The sequence below is a fragment of the Galeopterus variegatus genome, unplaced genomic scaffold, assembly GCF_000696425.1.
Source record: "Galeopterus variegatus unplaced genomic scaffold, G_variegatus-3.0.2 Scaffold2158, whole genome shotgun sequence".
Classification (NCBI taxonomy): domain Eukaryota; kingdom Metazoa; phylum Chordata; class Mammalia; order Dermoptera; family Cynocephalidae; genus Galeopterus; species Galeopterus variegatus.
Window position 1 is genome coordinate 229,736 of NW_007728269.1, and position 15,210 is coordinate 244,945.

The window sequence follows — 15,210 nt, forward strand, 5'->3', positions numbered from 1 at the left end:
GGGAGTAGACGGGGAAGCCGCCAAGCACCAGCGCTGGCCTGAGGTCTGCTCCCAGGTCTGGGCCGGCTGCGTTACCACCTTGGAGCTGAAGAGGCTGCCATGAGCTCTTTTTTTCTTCCCCTGGGAACCGGTAGACCCGGCCAGAAGGTTCCCCTCCCGTCCACATGGTGCCCGTGTCATCCTGGGCCTTTCCACCCTGGCATGGCACCAAATTGTGGACTTGGGCTGTTTCCCTGCACAGTTTGGTGCCTACCTTGTGCAAAGCCAGTGACGTCTGACTTGCAGAGTGCATGGACAGTGGCACAGGATTCCCCCAGCGTCAGGGCACAGGGCACCCCACTTTCTGCACTGTCTGGGTAACCCATGTTGGAGTCTGCCTGTGGTCCGGGTTAGTCCCCCAGACTGGGAGACTCTGGTGACTCTGATGATGGGCAGAAGAACGGGGTCTGCCTCCCATGAGAAACACGGCTGTGGTGACCTCTGCGTGCTTGACAAATCCACCACCTCACCTCCCAGAGCACACACCCAGAAGTTTGCTATTTATGGCCGGGTAGCATCACTTCTGTCTCCTAAAGAGAACATTAGTTTGCTTGGAGAATTAACACCCAGTCACCGGTGGAGCATGGCCATCGACTGATCGCTGGACTGTTTCTTAAGGCCTGACAGTTTTCAAATCTGTCTGCAGGATTGTTTTCAGTCACTAAGTACTTCACTTTAAGACAGCAGGAGGCTGGATTCACTAATCCTCTTCATCTGGAGTCCCTGAATAGAGACACAGTTCTGGGCTTTTATAAATTAAGCATCACCCTTTCGAGCCTAGCATGAGAAGCGGGACCCCACGGTCTCACAGCTTTTCTTAAAAGCCTTTGTGTTCTGGTAAGCAAGACCTCAGAGACGGGGGCCGAGCAGACGCGGGCTGCTGGACTCCCACTGGTCAGCGCATCCGAGAGACCAGGGCCAGGAGGGGACCCGTGCCCCCGCGTGACAGTGACACGGGGCTTTCCCTGTTCTCATCTGAATCTCACAGACAACTCTAACTTAGAAAGGAATAGTAGCCCTGACCTTGCCACCGCAGCCAACCACGTTGCTCCCGTGTGTCCTGGTTCAAAAGAACATTTGGGTTGGGGTGGAGGCGGGAGGGGAAAGGATGCGCACATTCAAGGTGGCCCTGGTTCCAGGGGCTGCACCTTCCATTATGTGACCACCAACGTGGTGACTGATGTGACGGTGCCCTGACTTTAGACAGACACACCCCCATTGTTTTTCAGTTGGGTAGACGAGGCAGATCGTGCTGGTGGTGACCCAGGCCATTTCCAAATAAGTGTTTCGCTGCTGTGGCCTACCAGGGCCGGCAGCCCTGTCCAGATGGCAGGCACACAGGCTGGGAACATGAGCTCAGGCTCCCCACGGTCTCTGCCCGTGTGGCATCAGGCATCGGCGACCCTCAGTTGTCTTTGTGAAATGCGAATAATCCCCCCTCTGCAGCCAGGTCCTCCTCAGGATGAGGACGGGAGTGAAGAGCGTCCACCAGGGCCACTGCTGTCCTTGGCCACGATGCCTCTGCCTCGCCCTGGGCACACCCATCACTTGAGGCCCTCGGTTCTAAGGTCACAGCCTGCTTGTCTGGGCTCGTGAAGACTGCAGGTTTGTTCCAGAGATGCTGGGAACGGAGGTGAACCAGCCCCATCCACTCTGGGGTTCGATACCCGAGAAACAGACTCACAACTTCTGGAAGGCACAGCTAGAAATGAGCCTCTCCAAGACTTGGCCAGTTTAACTCTTAGTCACAGGAGAGCTGTTCAGCCCTAGAGTCCCTGGCCCCTGGATGTGCCCAGCCAGCTGCACCGCAGGGTGTGGCTGCAGCCTTCACGCACCGACGCCGTGCAGAGGGCCTTCCCTGCAGGGGTGAGCCTCCTGCATCTTGCGGGTGGTGGTCACAGCAGACAGCCTTCCCTCCCCCAGCTACCCAGCCTGGCTGCCACCTTCTGCCACTGAGCTTAAAACAGCCCAGAGGTTAGGCCAGGACAGATGTGCCCAGTTTCCCCCGGCTCTAATGGACCTCTGCCATGTCTCGACTCGATGGATTCTGACTGAGCACATGTGGGGTTCGCCCGTGCGGCCAGGAGGGCCCCTCACTTGTGCACATCGTCGGGTGAGGCTGGTTCATGTGGTTACCCCAGAGCCCAGTCAGGAAGAGCCGGTGGTTCCCAGCAACCCACCGTGTGTTCCCGCCCAGCACCATGGCTCCCCAGCACTGGAGAAAAACACAGCAGCCACACCACGACTGAAGTAAATCTGATCAGCCACTGCTGAGAGGCACATCTTTGAGGGACAGACCAAGCTGGACCTATGCATCACAGTTGGCTGGCCACAGCAGGTCACCCGAGCGCCACCTGCACCCCTGGGAGCAAGGCCCGGCTGACAGGCATGGTGGGGGCGACCTGCACAGAAACAAGCTCATCACCAGCCACTGAAGGGGCACAAAAGGAATCCCAGCCCCGACCTGGGAGGGGAGACGCTTCCTGGAGCAAGTAGATTGCTGGGGAGGTGGCCGGTGGACACAGCATGACCACACAGCTGTGGGAGCAGGGACTCCAGCAAAGGGGAGAAGGTTAGAAAAGAGGTGGGTGGGGTGGGAGATGAGCCTCCTGCAGGGCCCCTAACGTGGGTAAGGATGGCACAGTTCAGTGGGCTGAGGACACGGGTGACCGTAGCAGGGGACATCCCTGCTGCCGAGTGTTTCTATTTGCCTGACCAGAGAGAAAGAAATGCCCCCCTAGGAGGAGGCACCAGCAAAGTCAGAGAAGAGCCAGAGAGTTCTGGGGTCCCCAAGTGACAGGAGAGGGCGCTGTGAGGGGGACACAGCATGGGCCCCTGTGGGCCCGCAAGCTGGTCGTCTGGACTTGGCCATGAAGGGAGAGGGGGCAGCAGGGGACAGAGGGGGATCCCCTGAAATTGGGGTCCCATATCACAGGGGTATGCCAGCAGAGAAGAATGGCCTGGGACCTGCTCTGCAAGGACTCGGCGTTTGCTGGCCAGTACACCGGCGTAGCAGCGCAGACCCAAGGTTGGCGAGCACCTTCCCAGCAGGCCGAGGGTGAACATCCCGGGCTTTGCAGGCCATACGGTCTCTGTTGCACGTCCGCCCTGAGGTCAAGGGCCATGCAAGAACGGCCTGCACAGGACTTGGCCACCACTGGTCTAGAACAAGGCCCAGAATCGGGCAGCTTGTCTGACTTCACCTCGGAAGTGCTTGCACAGACATAAGAGTTGCACACATGTTGTTTGCTCAGGGAGTCGTGAGCCATGGCAGGGCGCCCCACTCTGTGCCCCGCACACCCCTTCCCTCTGTGTGCTGCCTCTTGTGGGGGCCTCGGATCTGGCCGGCCTTTGTCAGAAGTCAGTGCCTCCGTGTTGGGTGACCTTGAGTGATGTTGTGACTCTGGAGAGCTCCTCTAGAGATGCCACCAGGGCTCTGGTTTGCTCTCTGGCTCACAACGGCCTCGGGGCTCGGGGTCTGGGCGAGGCCCCAGAGGCCTGAGCCTTTTCAGTGGCTTGCACTTCTCAGGAAGCCGCCGGACCCCAGGAACAGGTTTGCTTTTGCCTGGGAGGCAGCCTCGGGCCTGCAGGCAGAAGGTTCGGGTGGTCTGCTCCTCTGCAGACATGGCCAGTGCCTGCCTCTCAGGACCCAGCAGGCTCCATTCCACACCAGCATCATCCTGACCTGGTGGCATCTCACTAGAATCGCAGTTGGAGTCAGCTGGAGCATTTTCCAAATGCACATGGGGACCCAAACACTCTGAGTCTGCAGGTCTCAGTGAACCGAGACCCTTCATCTTAACAGCTCTAGACCCTTGTACCTGATCTCAGACACCCCAGAGATAAAACCAGGGCACCAGGATAGTTCTAGGATGTGCTCCAGCTTCCAAGTATAAGAAAAAAAAGTTTATGCTTTAAATTTCTATTTTCTAAAACTTTGTTTAATTTTCTAAGGATTGCCTATAACTAACCTTTGGCTTTATTTTTCGGAAGGCAATGGGAGTGTTCTTCTCCTGGGGGAAACACTTGGGGACTTCCTTGTGCAGCACAGGCTTCCGGGGGCTCCTGAGCTCCTGGCCCCAGCTTCCCAGATGCCCACCAGCCTTGGCTGTTGAGTCCTTATATAGCGGCGACAGCATTTTGTTACAAAGGCACCACATTTCTGAGTCTCTTTAAAAAGTTCTGAAAGTTGGTTAACACTTTCGAGAATAAGTCCCACTAGTAGCAACAGAGTGATTCCACTAAAGAAATGGCTGAAGAGTTCCAGGGCCCTCGGTGGGCTGAGCGCTCCCCAAGGAGAGGAAGGCCGAGCATGAGGGTCCCCTGTCCCGCCTGTGCTGACGCGCGCCCCTCCCTGGGCGAGGTGTGGGGAGCAGGGCGGCGCGCCCCACGCGGTGACGGATGCGGAGTGGTCGCTGCAGTTTTGCGTTTTTCCCGACTCCCCTGATTTCCGCCCTCCCGGACCGTGTCACGGGGGCCTGCTCCAACCCTCACGGTTGCGTTGCAGATAAACCCGATGAGATCGTCCCGGCCTCCAAGCCCCCCCGGACTGCGGAGAACGTGGCCGTGGAGTCGAGGGTGGCCACCATCAAGCAGCGGCCCACCAGCCGGTGCTTCGCGCCCGTCTCGGACATGAACGTGAGTGGCCATCCCCCCCCGGGGACCATGGGGGTGGGGGTGTGACCCAGGAAGTGGGTGGGCAGGGATCAGCAGGTGAGGCACACGCTCCACATGCCATCCAGACACGGAGCCCAAATCCAAGTGGCCACAGGTCGAGCGCCCTGGTCCAGAGCAGACCCACGGTGGGGAGCACAGGCCAGGCTGGAGACTGAACCTTGCCCCTCATTTACGGCTCAGTCCTTCAGCCCCCCTGAGCCTCGAGGTCATGCCCCCGCCTGCTCAGCCGAGGACCCTGAGCCCGTGGATGTCAGGGGCCTAGGGAGTGCTCTTCAGACAGAAGGGACAGTGGCTCCTAGTCTACCAGAGCACTGAAGCGCGGTGTGGAGGAGCCACCCGCCGGGGTCCTCCCCAGGCAGGGACATGTGCACAGACATCGTGCCCTGTGCACTGGGATTCTGGGCGGCAGCTGTCCTCGGGCCTGGGACTGCCTTGTGCTCAGGCTTCGCTTGCCGGCTCGGACAGGCCGTCCTTGCTGGGGCCGCCTTCCCCAGGCGGGCACCCGCTCTGTTCCACCCACGGGCAAGCGGGGCCTCTGGACCCTCAGGCTGCTCTAGCTGTCTTCCAGACGCCTTCTCTGTGCCACCAGGTCCCAGCACTACCTGTTCTGATTACTGACCTTACTGAGTATTATCCTTGAGTCAGTTTCAAATTGACTCACTTTGTTTAATCTAGCCTTTTCTTAAACAGTCACACTCAGAAATATCATAAATTTGGTATGAGTTTTCTGCAGTATACATTCACACAAACACAACTGCTAATGATTAAAATTAAAGCGTTCGCCCTCACACCTCCTCCCAGCACCTCCGGAACTCCGCGAGGTCCACCCTCCAGACCCTGCCTCCTGCTTTGTTCCCCGCCCCTCGCTGCACCCACGGGCCCTGCCTTGTCTCAGACACTGCCCAGACGCTGCCAGCCTCGTAGGATGGCTGCCCTCGATGCTCCCCTCCCCAGCCTGCGGGATCTGGAGGCTGGAGCCATACAAGCCTGCACACAAATGTTTCCACTGAGCATTTGCGTCCGATTTTTCTCCTAAGTCACCGTCTGATGCTGCGGGGTACGGCCAGCATCGCAGTTCTGCAGAGCTGCAGCCCGGAGCGGCACAAGGGCTGGACAGAGACTGCACAGGACGTGTTTCCAGGGCGGAGGTGGGAGGAGGCCAGCACAGCCACGTGCCGCAGACTCGGGGCGTGTTCCTAGCAATCCTGCAACTCCCTCAAGCTCACCCGTGCAGCGCCCGGCACCAGGCTCACCTCCCTACATGCTGTGGGGCCGCTGGGTGTTAGCCCATTTTATGGAGGAGGAACACAGAGACTCCTGCTGGAGGATGTGACCAGGGTGGCACAGCAGGGGGGAGCCAGGTGTGGACACCTGCTCTGGCCCCTCCTCCCGAACGCCATCTGCCTTTGGTGATGGGGTCACTGCAGACCAGGGCTCACACGCGGGGCATGCTGGCACCTTCACGGGGCGACACTGTGGAGCTCATGAGAGGGCCCTTCTGGGGTCCTCATGCTGGTGTCTCATCAGCCTCTCCAAAGACCTAAAACCACTCCAGAAGCAGCTGAGAAAGCCGCAGTGACCTGGCTGCCCTCCAGGCCCTATGACCGCGGGTGGGGGCTGGCCGGGCTGCGTCTCACCCTGGGCTCTCTGCTTTGCAGTCTGTGTACGAACGCCAAGGGATTGCCGTGATGACGCCCACCGTTCCTGGGAGCCCGAAAGGCCCATTTCTGGGCCTCCCTCGAGGTACGATGCGAAGGCAGAAGTCGATAGGTAAGAAGCGTGGCCCTCACCCGCAGAAGCTGCCCCTTGGCTCCCAAACGCAGCCCTCGGGGCCCTCGGGAGTGCCGGCCACTGGGCCCACCACCATGGCCTTGGCGTCCCCGCCTAGCAGCTCCCGCCAGGCCCACCCACCAGCAGGTGGGCACCCGGCCTCACCCACCAGCTCACAATTTGATCATCTGCGTGGTGTGGAACTTTCTATGGATACAAAATCCAGGCTGGTTTCCCCAATCCTGAAGCCCAGTGATCTGTGATAATACCAGCAGGGTGAGGGGGGCCATATGCCAGGAAGGAAGGTGGAGGGACGATGGGGTGGTCCAGGCTGGCTCCCCCACCTCACCCTGCGTGGCTCAGAATGGGTGCTCTGAGTGGGTCCCGCGTGTTCCCTGCGTTGACAGGCCTCTACCGTTTCTTTGTAGGAGCTCAATGGACATACTTCTAAGGGTGGTTGGGTCAGGTTCTTGAATCCCACTGCAATACTGTACTGTGTGTTGTAGAACACTGCTTCCCTTCCATGTCCATGTCACTCCTGCCGACTCTGTGACAGGCAGAGGTAAACTTGACCCTTGCAGACAGTCCCTCTGTGAGATAATCCATGTAAAATCTCATAGGAGCTAAGGCCACTGCCGGACACCAGCGGACCCTTGCCATTTAAATAGAAGAGCGTCCCTCGCCCACCCCAGGGGACACTGTTCTGTGTGTTCTGGAAAGGCCTCCTGGTGATGTGACTTGGAGACATGGCCTGTGTGTGACTAGTTTGAGGTGGACGACAGCAGGCAGTCACAAAGCAATAAGTGACCGTGGAGGTGGTGTCTGCTGCGTAAAACTGTCACCCACAGCGAGCTCAGGGCCACCAGCAGAGTTGCATATACGCGATGTGGTGTCGCTGGCTCTTTTTTACTGGTTAATAACAATTGATTTCCTCCTGTCAGACAGCAGAATCTTTCTATCAGGTTAGTGAATCCTTACAGTTTGGAATCTGTAATTTGAATGTAACGCAATTTACTTTATAAGGTGTATTCTTAAATTATTACTCCTTGGGAACGTACCTGCCAGGCAACCAACACGCAGTGAGCGGTCAGTGACGACCACCTATAGCAACCAATCTTTGCAGTGCCAAAATATCCGCCCACAAGGAGTATGTTAAATTTGGAATACCCTTATTGAATGGAAGTTTTCATTGGAATAAATTACTGTAGTTTGTCCTAGGAATTTTTTTTATTTCAAGTAATTCATTTTGCTGCCTCTTTGGAAAACCTGCATGCCCCCGACACGAGACCCCAGCACCCCGTGTCCGTTGGTGTGTGTGTGCGTGTGTTGCTCCCCTCTCTGGCGTGCATCCTGTTGACGTGTTCATGTCTCGGACTGTTGAACAGTCTGTACGGTCACGCCCCATCAGTGCACCCTAGAGAGCCCACAGCCACACCACCAGCCCTCTCAGGACAGGGTGCTTCCTCTCACACGTCAGCACCACGCACTCTATCCAGTCAGGTCTTGCAACACGGCTGCCTTTGCACCACATCAGCCGAACCTGATCCTGGTTAGTCACGGTCGTCGTAGCCTGCGGGGCCCTCAGCCCCACTCCGGAGGGTCTTAGGTAGGAGCAGCTCTCGTACCCCGTGATGACCCAGAAGGGGCTCACCGAGGCTGCGTGTTTGCTCAGGACCCTGCTCCTGGCTTGGCAGAGCATCTTTGGGGAAAGAGGAGAGTCGAGCTCCCCGCTATGGCACTGCCTCTGAGCCAGCCACCTTCCAGCATCCTCCTGAGGGCCCAGGGGGCACCAGCACAGGGACTTCAGCATACCCCAGAGAAGTCAGGCAACAAAACAGCTCGTGACACCCTGGGAGAGACTGTCACGGTGACACCTCCTCCCAGCACACAAGGGCCACCAGCAGGCAGGTGGCTCTGCTGAAAGATGGCAGGCCTTCCTGTGTACCTAGGCAGCAACGACAGAGCTCAAGCACCATCAGAACCATGGCACAGTCCTTGGCACTGAGCCCCTTTCATGCCAGTCCCTGCCCCCAACGCGACAGTACACATGCAGTGTACATGCACACACGCACATGTGCACACAGTGTACATGCACAGACATGCACACACACAGGCGGTCAGGCACTCAGGGCTGGGCCTGCAGAGCAGCACGCAGCTCTGGGTACCACCGCCCGTGCCCTGGAAGGACAGCAGTCCCAGCAGCACACGCCCACTGCATCCCCTTACTTTTCTGTTATTATTTTTTGCCCAGAATGGGCCACATTACTAACCTCTTGGCATCGTGGCTTGTGCTGTTTCGTGAACACCTGTGCCTTGTCTGATTTGTGAGTCTGTGGAGATGGTGTGTGTTTCACAATCCCAGGCGCCTCGTGGGGTTTCTGAGGCTGCGGTGACTGAAAACTCCACCTGTTCTCTTCCTGCAGGAATAACGGAGGAAGAGCGGCAGTTTCTGGCTCCTCCGATGCTGAAGTTCACCAGGAGCCTGTCCATGCCGGACACCTCGGAGGACATCCCGCCCCCGCCGCAGTCTGTGCCCCCGTCTCCACCTCCACCTTCCCCCACGGCCTACAACTGCCCCAAGTCCCCAACCCCGAGAGTCTACGGGACGATTAAGCCCGCATTCAATCAGAACTCCGCCGCCAAGGTGTCCCCGGCCACCAGATCCGACACAGTGGCCACCGTGATGAGAGATAAGGGCATGTACTACAGGAGGGAGCTGGACCGCTACTCGCTGGACTCCGACGACCTGTACAGTCGGAACGTCGCCCCCCAGGCCAACTTCCGCAACAAGAGGGGCCAGATGCCCGAAAACCCGTACTCGGAGGTGGGGAAGATCGCCAGCAAGGCCGTCTACGTCCCTGCCAAGCCCGCCCGTCGGAAGGGCATGCTGGTGAAGCAGTCCAACGTGGAGGACAGCCCCGAGAAGACATGCTCCATCCCCATCCCCACCATCATCGTCAAGGAGCCGTCCACCAGCAGCAGCGGTAAGAGCAGCCAGGGCAGCAGCGTGGAGATCGACCCCCAGGCCTCGGAGCAGCCGGGCCAGCTGCGGCCCGATGACAGCCTGACCGTCAGCAGCCCCTTTGCCGCCGCCATCGCGGGGGCCGTCCGCGACCGGGAGAAGCGTCTGGAAGCCAGGAGGAACTCCCCGGCCTTCCTCTCCACAGACCTGGGGGACGAGGACGTGGGTCTGGGGCCGCCCGCCCCTAGGATGCAGCCCCCCACCTTCCCCGAGGACGGCGGATTTGGAGACGAGGATGGCACGGAGCAGCTGTCGCCCCCCGCGCCAGGGGCGATGCCCGGGGAGCCTGAGAACCATTTTGTGGGTGGCGGCGAGGCCGGGAGGCCACTGAATTCCACACCCCCAGCCAAGGGGCCCGAGAGCAGCCCGGGGGTGCCCCCCAAGAGCAGCAACGCGGCCAGCCCTGAGAATTACGTCCATCCGCTCACCGGGCGGCCGCTCGACCCCAGCTCCCCGCTGGCCCTGGCACTTTCCGCAAGGGACCGAGCCATGAAGGAGTCCCTGCAGGGACCCAAGGGGGAGGCCCCCAAGGCCGACCTCAACAAACCTCTTTACATCGATACCAAAATGCGGCCCAGCATGGAAGCAGCCTTCCCCCCGGTCCCCAGGCAGAACACCCGGGGGCCCCTGCGGCGGCAAGAGACAGAGAACAAGTACGAGGCCGAGCCGAGCAGGGACCGGAAAGGCGGCGACAAGAAGAACATGCTGATCCACATCGTGGACACGTCGCAGCAGCAGTCGGCCGGCCTGCTGATGGTCCACACCGTGGAGGCCGCCCAGCCCGACGGGCCCCCGGAGGAAGGTGACGCAAAGGCGCACGTGGAGGCCAAGCCAGACCGCTCGCTGCCCGAGGTGCCAGAAGCTGCTTCCGAAACCGAAGGTGCTTTACAGGTCGCCGCCGCCCCCGAGCCCACCGCTGCGCCCGGCAGAACCGTCGTGGCGGCCGGCTCTGTGGAAGAGGCGGTGATTTTGCCATTCCGCATCCCTCCTCCCCCTCTGGCATCCGTGGATCTGGATGAGGATTTTATTTTTACAGAGCCATTGCCTCCGCCCCTGGAATTTGCAAATAGTTTTGATATCCCTGACGACCGCGCCGCTTCTGTCCCCGCGCTCACAGACGTGGGCAAGCAGAAAAGAAACGACGCCCCTCAGTCCCCTCCCCTGAACTCCAGCCAACCATCCAACTCTGCAGACGGTAAGAAGCCAGCTGGCCTTTCAAACTGTCTGCCTGCCTCGTTCCTGCCGCCCCCCGAAAGCTTTGACGCTGTCGCCGACTCTGGGATCGAGGAGGCGGACAGCCGGAGTAGCAGCGACCACCACCTCGAGACGACCAGCACGATCTCCACAGTGTCCAGCATCTCCACCCTGTCTTCCGAGGGCGGGGAGAACGTGGACACGTGCACAGTCTATGCAGACGGGCAAGCGTTCCTGGTGGACAAACCCCCCGTACCTCCTAAGCCAAAAATGAAGCCCGTGATCCACAAAAACAATGCACTTTATCAAGACGCGCTGGTGGAGGAAGATGCAGACACCTTCGTCATCCCCCCGCCCGCTCCCCCGCCGCCTCCGGGCGCTGTGCAGCCCGGGGTGGTCAAGGTCATCCAGCCAAGGACCTCCAAGTTGTGGGGCGACATCACGGAGGTCAAAAGCCCGATGCTCTCAGGCCCAAAGGCGAACGTCATTAGCGAATTGAACTCAATCCTGCAGCAAATGAACCGAGAGAAATCGGCAAAGCCGGGGGACGGACTGGATTTGCCGACGGGAGCCAAGTCTGCCAGCCTCGCTCCAAGGTAAGTCCCAGGGCGGCGCAGGCGCACGCTGCCGCGTGTGTGGCACTGTGCAGTGCTGGCCGGGAAGAGCCCTGGGGAGCAGCCCAGGTGGATGCAAAGAGGCCAGTTTGTGAAGCCACCTGTGCCAGACATGTCTGTGCTCAGCCTCTGCACTGGGCTCATTCTGCTGGACTCCGGGCCACAGAGGAAAGGTCACACCCATCCTGGTGGGACGTGGCACTCCCCGTAAAGACATGTCATGAAATGAGAGGACACAGAGCCAACCCACCTTGGCTCCAAAGAGAAGCTCTGCTCTCCCTTCTGTGCCCCCAAATCTTTGCCAGGACCACCTAAAAGACCACTTAGAGCCTCAGCAGAGCCCCAGGCGAGCTTCGAGGTGGTGGTGTAAGGGCAGCCACGCCAGCGGTGGGTGGTGCGTGGGTGTCTGGATACATGTGCGTGGGCTCTTCCCCCCTCCCGTGCTACCTGCAGGGAGGGCCAGGGAGGCCCCAGGTTAGGGCTTTACTGGTGAACCTGAGTGAGACGCATTCCTCCTGCCAGTCCATTCTGTCCCGGGGACAGACATCATCACAGAGAAAGAGTGTCCAGTTGTCCCCGAGCTGGCAGTTCATAGTATCACGCAGGGTTTAAGTGATTTCCACCAGAACTGAAGGTAGGATAAGTGGGGAGTCATTTCTAAACCCGACCCCCGGGCTCTGTCTGAGGCCTGCGCGCTCTGGAGCAGCCCCGGCCGGCTGTCCCAGCTCTCACGGGAGCCCGTCTGTGGTGGCTCCCTGTCCCCCATGCCCTGGCGCCTTGGTCTTCAGTTCCTCCCACTGGTGTCGCATCTCGGGTTCCGTCATGTGACTAATGAAGTCTCTCCGTACTCCTGCTGAGCAGGCGTCTGGTCCCAGCCACTCAGCCCATCGGTCGGTGAGGACACTTCGGTGGGGTCCTCGAGGCCGGCCGACAGCCACGGGTTCCCGGTTATCTCCGTGTGGACGCAAGTTACTGGGAGGGCCCCACCACTCTTCGGAGGAGGACTGACCAGCAGGCCTTGGCAGAGAGAAGCCTGCTGATGTGTTGTCCCCTGCCACTAATGTGGCGTTCACGCTGCACTGCCAATGGACAGGAAAAAGCACTCTGAAAACCCCGTTTCTGGGGGTGCGTACGCACCTACAAACACTGTGCACTCAAGTCCCGAGGAGACCTTGAAACTCAGCTAGCGCTGCCTTTCCCACGCTGGGATCAGGCGGTTCCTCAGTCATCGCGTGACGTGGAGTAACACACTTAAAAGGCCTTCCCACTTCACCGAGCGCTTTCACGTGTGCGATCGGTCTTCAGGGCAACTCGGGCGTGGGGGGTGATACCAATTAGACCCACTTTTCAGAGAGGCTGAGTGGCTTGTCCACATGCAGGGCCGGTCGGACTCAGGCTAAGGTTTTCTGGCTCTGGCTCCCCTCATCAGTGATGTCCGCAGGAAGGAAGGAGTAGAAAGGGGCTGATCTAGGGCTAGAGGGACAAACTCAGTGCTCGAGCCAGCAGGGCAGCCTGCACCAAGCCCTGGTCCCCAAGCACTACCCCCAGCGAATCCAGGGACCTCAGCCCAGGAGGCCTCTCTCGGAATAGCAGCAGGACAGCTCATATCCCCTAGTCATTTTGGGGTCAGTCGAGCTCCTGGGGTGCTCACAGTGGGTTCCAGCCCGCATGTGTCTCTCAGGTTTCCCCGCCCTGCATGTCTGTAGGTGGATCCTGGCAGGGAGGGGCCTCAGCACAGAAGACCTGCTGCATCTCATACGGAGAGCAGCCAGGTGACCACATCCATCCAGGCTTGGTTGCCAAGAAGGGCCGCCTCCCTGGTTCTGTTATTTATAACGTGATTCACTTAGTGTTAGCCAACGCCAGTTAAGCACTCACCGAAGGGCGTCGTGTCCGTCACTGAGGCAGGGCCTGTAATTACTCCCACTGTGAAAGTCCGAGCCGAGGAGCCACGGAGCCAAGGGTGTGCAGCTGGACGGTGCAGAGCTGGACCTTGGACACTGGAAGCTGGCTCGGGTTCCACTCTGACCTCTCGCTGGAGCCAGGGATCACCTCAGAAGGAAGGAGCCGAGGAGCCACGGAGCCAAGGGTGTGCAGCTGGACGGTGCAGAGCTGGACCTTGGACACAGGAAGCTGGCTCGGGTTCCACTCTGACCTCTCGCTGGAGCCAGGGATCACCTCAGAAGGAAGGGCCAACTATCTGACAACATCTGCAAGGCTGAGGTTGCTGGGGGTGCTGCTCTCAGGCCCTGCGTGGAGCTGAGCACTCGGGCTCCCTTGTTATCCTGCGGCTGGTGACAGGTGGGCTCCACCCCAGGTGGTTACGGCCCTGCTGAGCACCTGGGGGCCAAGTCGAGTCTTCCTTGTTCCCGGCCATGTTCCCGGCCAAGGGTTACACTCAGAGTGGGACTAGGAATATGATGGCCCGAGGCCAGAGGACAAAGAAGGTCATTAACTTTAGGCACTCAACTCTTACCATCGCTATCTGATCTAAGGACCTTGGCAGGCCTGGGGCCAGGCCAGGGCCAGGCTGTGCGGATGTGAGCTGCAGTCAGGGGACCCACGGATGAGGGCAAGTTGGGGGACGGTCAGTATGACCAGTGGGTCCTGGGCAGAGTTACCGAGGGGGTAGCAGAGCTGCCCCCTGGCCCTGGGCACGCGTGTCCTTCTCATGAACGGGCAGCACACAACTCCCTTCCTCCTGTGCAACACAGATGTGCCCTGGCATGCCTCTCCTCTGCCAGCGCTGCACCATTCCGGGACTAGACAAAGCCAGGCGCACCTAAAATTAAGAGCTGTGAACGGCCCTGGGCAAAATGAGGCATGAAATTGGATCATGGAAATTCCCACTGAGGAAAAAGAAATGAATTTTTCTAGGGAAAACTGAAAACCAGCCATGCTTTTTGAAATGACAAACATGGTGCAAAAATCCCATTTCCATAGAAACAAGTTCTGATCGCCCAGGAGAGAGACAGGTTTTAGAGTCATTCCACCGTCGTTCACTAAGTGGGCAGAAACCTCAGCTGAACTTGACCCTTTTCAAGTAACCTTCACCCCTGGATTCTTTCTTAACAACTCCGAGGTGCCACTGTTTTCCTTTCATTTCCTGCTAGAACCCACGATGGGAAGAGGCTGAAAGTAAATGACTAGATCCTTTCTTTCTTGGGTACGTTTGGTTTAACTTGAGCCATGAATGAGTTTCTGCTGCTGGAAGCTGCTCTCCGAAATCAGGGATGACACAGAGTTTGGGGATGTCCTGATTAAAAACATGTTATCGAAAGAAAGACGAGTCGTTTTCTTTTCTTTCGAGTAGTTTTCTTTAGCAGAAAACGTTGGAGGCATCTCTCAGGCCTGATCTGAAAACACCCTGCCAAGAATGGAGCCCTCAGGCAGTTCCAGGAGAAGTGTCCCTGTGGTCCTCGGGACTGATTTTTCCAGGAAGAGTCTCTTCTTTGAAGAGAGTCTCAAACCAGATCAAAGTGAAGGAAGCTGTGGTTTGGGGAAGAAAGCGTGCGTCTCCCTGGGGAATCTCTGTTTCTCCTTCTCAGCGGTGAACTCGGGCTTCCCCACCCGTCGGTGCCGCTGGCTGGGGGTCCCAGCCCAGGAGCCTGGGGCTCTGCTGCCGGCTCTTTCCTCGGGAGCTCAGGACCAGGAGGATGAATCGTTGGTGCCGGCGACCGCCCCCTGCCGTAGTTCTCAGATGAGGATGGGCGCGTGGAAGTGTTGCTGGTGATGATGAACGTCTCTCACCTGAACCGTGCACTTGAATTTTCAAAGGCCTTCGGTCATCTACCGGTGTACTTGATTTTCACAGCGCCGGATGTGCTGGGCACGAGCGGGATTCTCACCATGCTGTGTACCAAGAGGCAGAGCACTCGGGTGTTTTGGTTAAAG

At 58.8% G+C, this 15,210-nt stretch overlaps 1 protein-coding gene across 1 annotated transcript in view; it reads left to right on the top strand.

Annotated features, from left to right (window-relative positions):
* SHANK2 (SH3 and multiple ankyrin repeat domains 2) overlaps nucleotides 1-15,210 on the top strand; it is a 56,904-nt gene that overhangs the window by 29,881 nt on the left and 11,813 nt on the right. Inside the window, exons 7-10 of the mRNA XM_008580783.1 lie at nucleotides 4,547-4,677; nucleotides 6,375-6,459; nucleotides 7,428-7,448; nucleotides 8,910-11,298. Of these exons, the coding sequence (XP_008579005.1) occupies nucleotides 4,547-4,677; nucleotides 6,375-6,459; nucleotides 7,428-7,448; nucleotides 8,910-11,298 (2,626 nt within the window). The remainder of the gene's footprint in view (nucleotides 1-4,546; nucleotides 4,678-6,374; nucleotides 6,460-7,427; nucleotides 7,449-8,909; nucleotides 11,299-15,210) is intronic.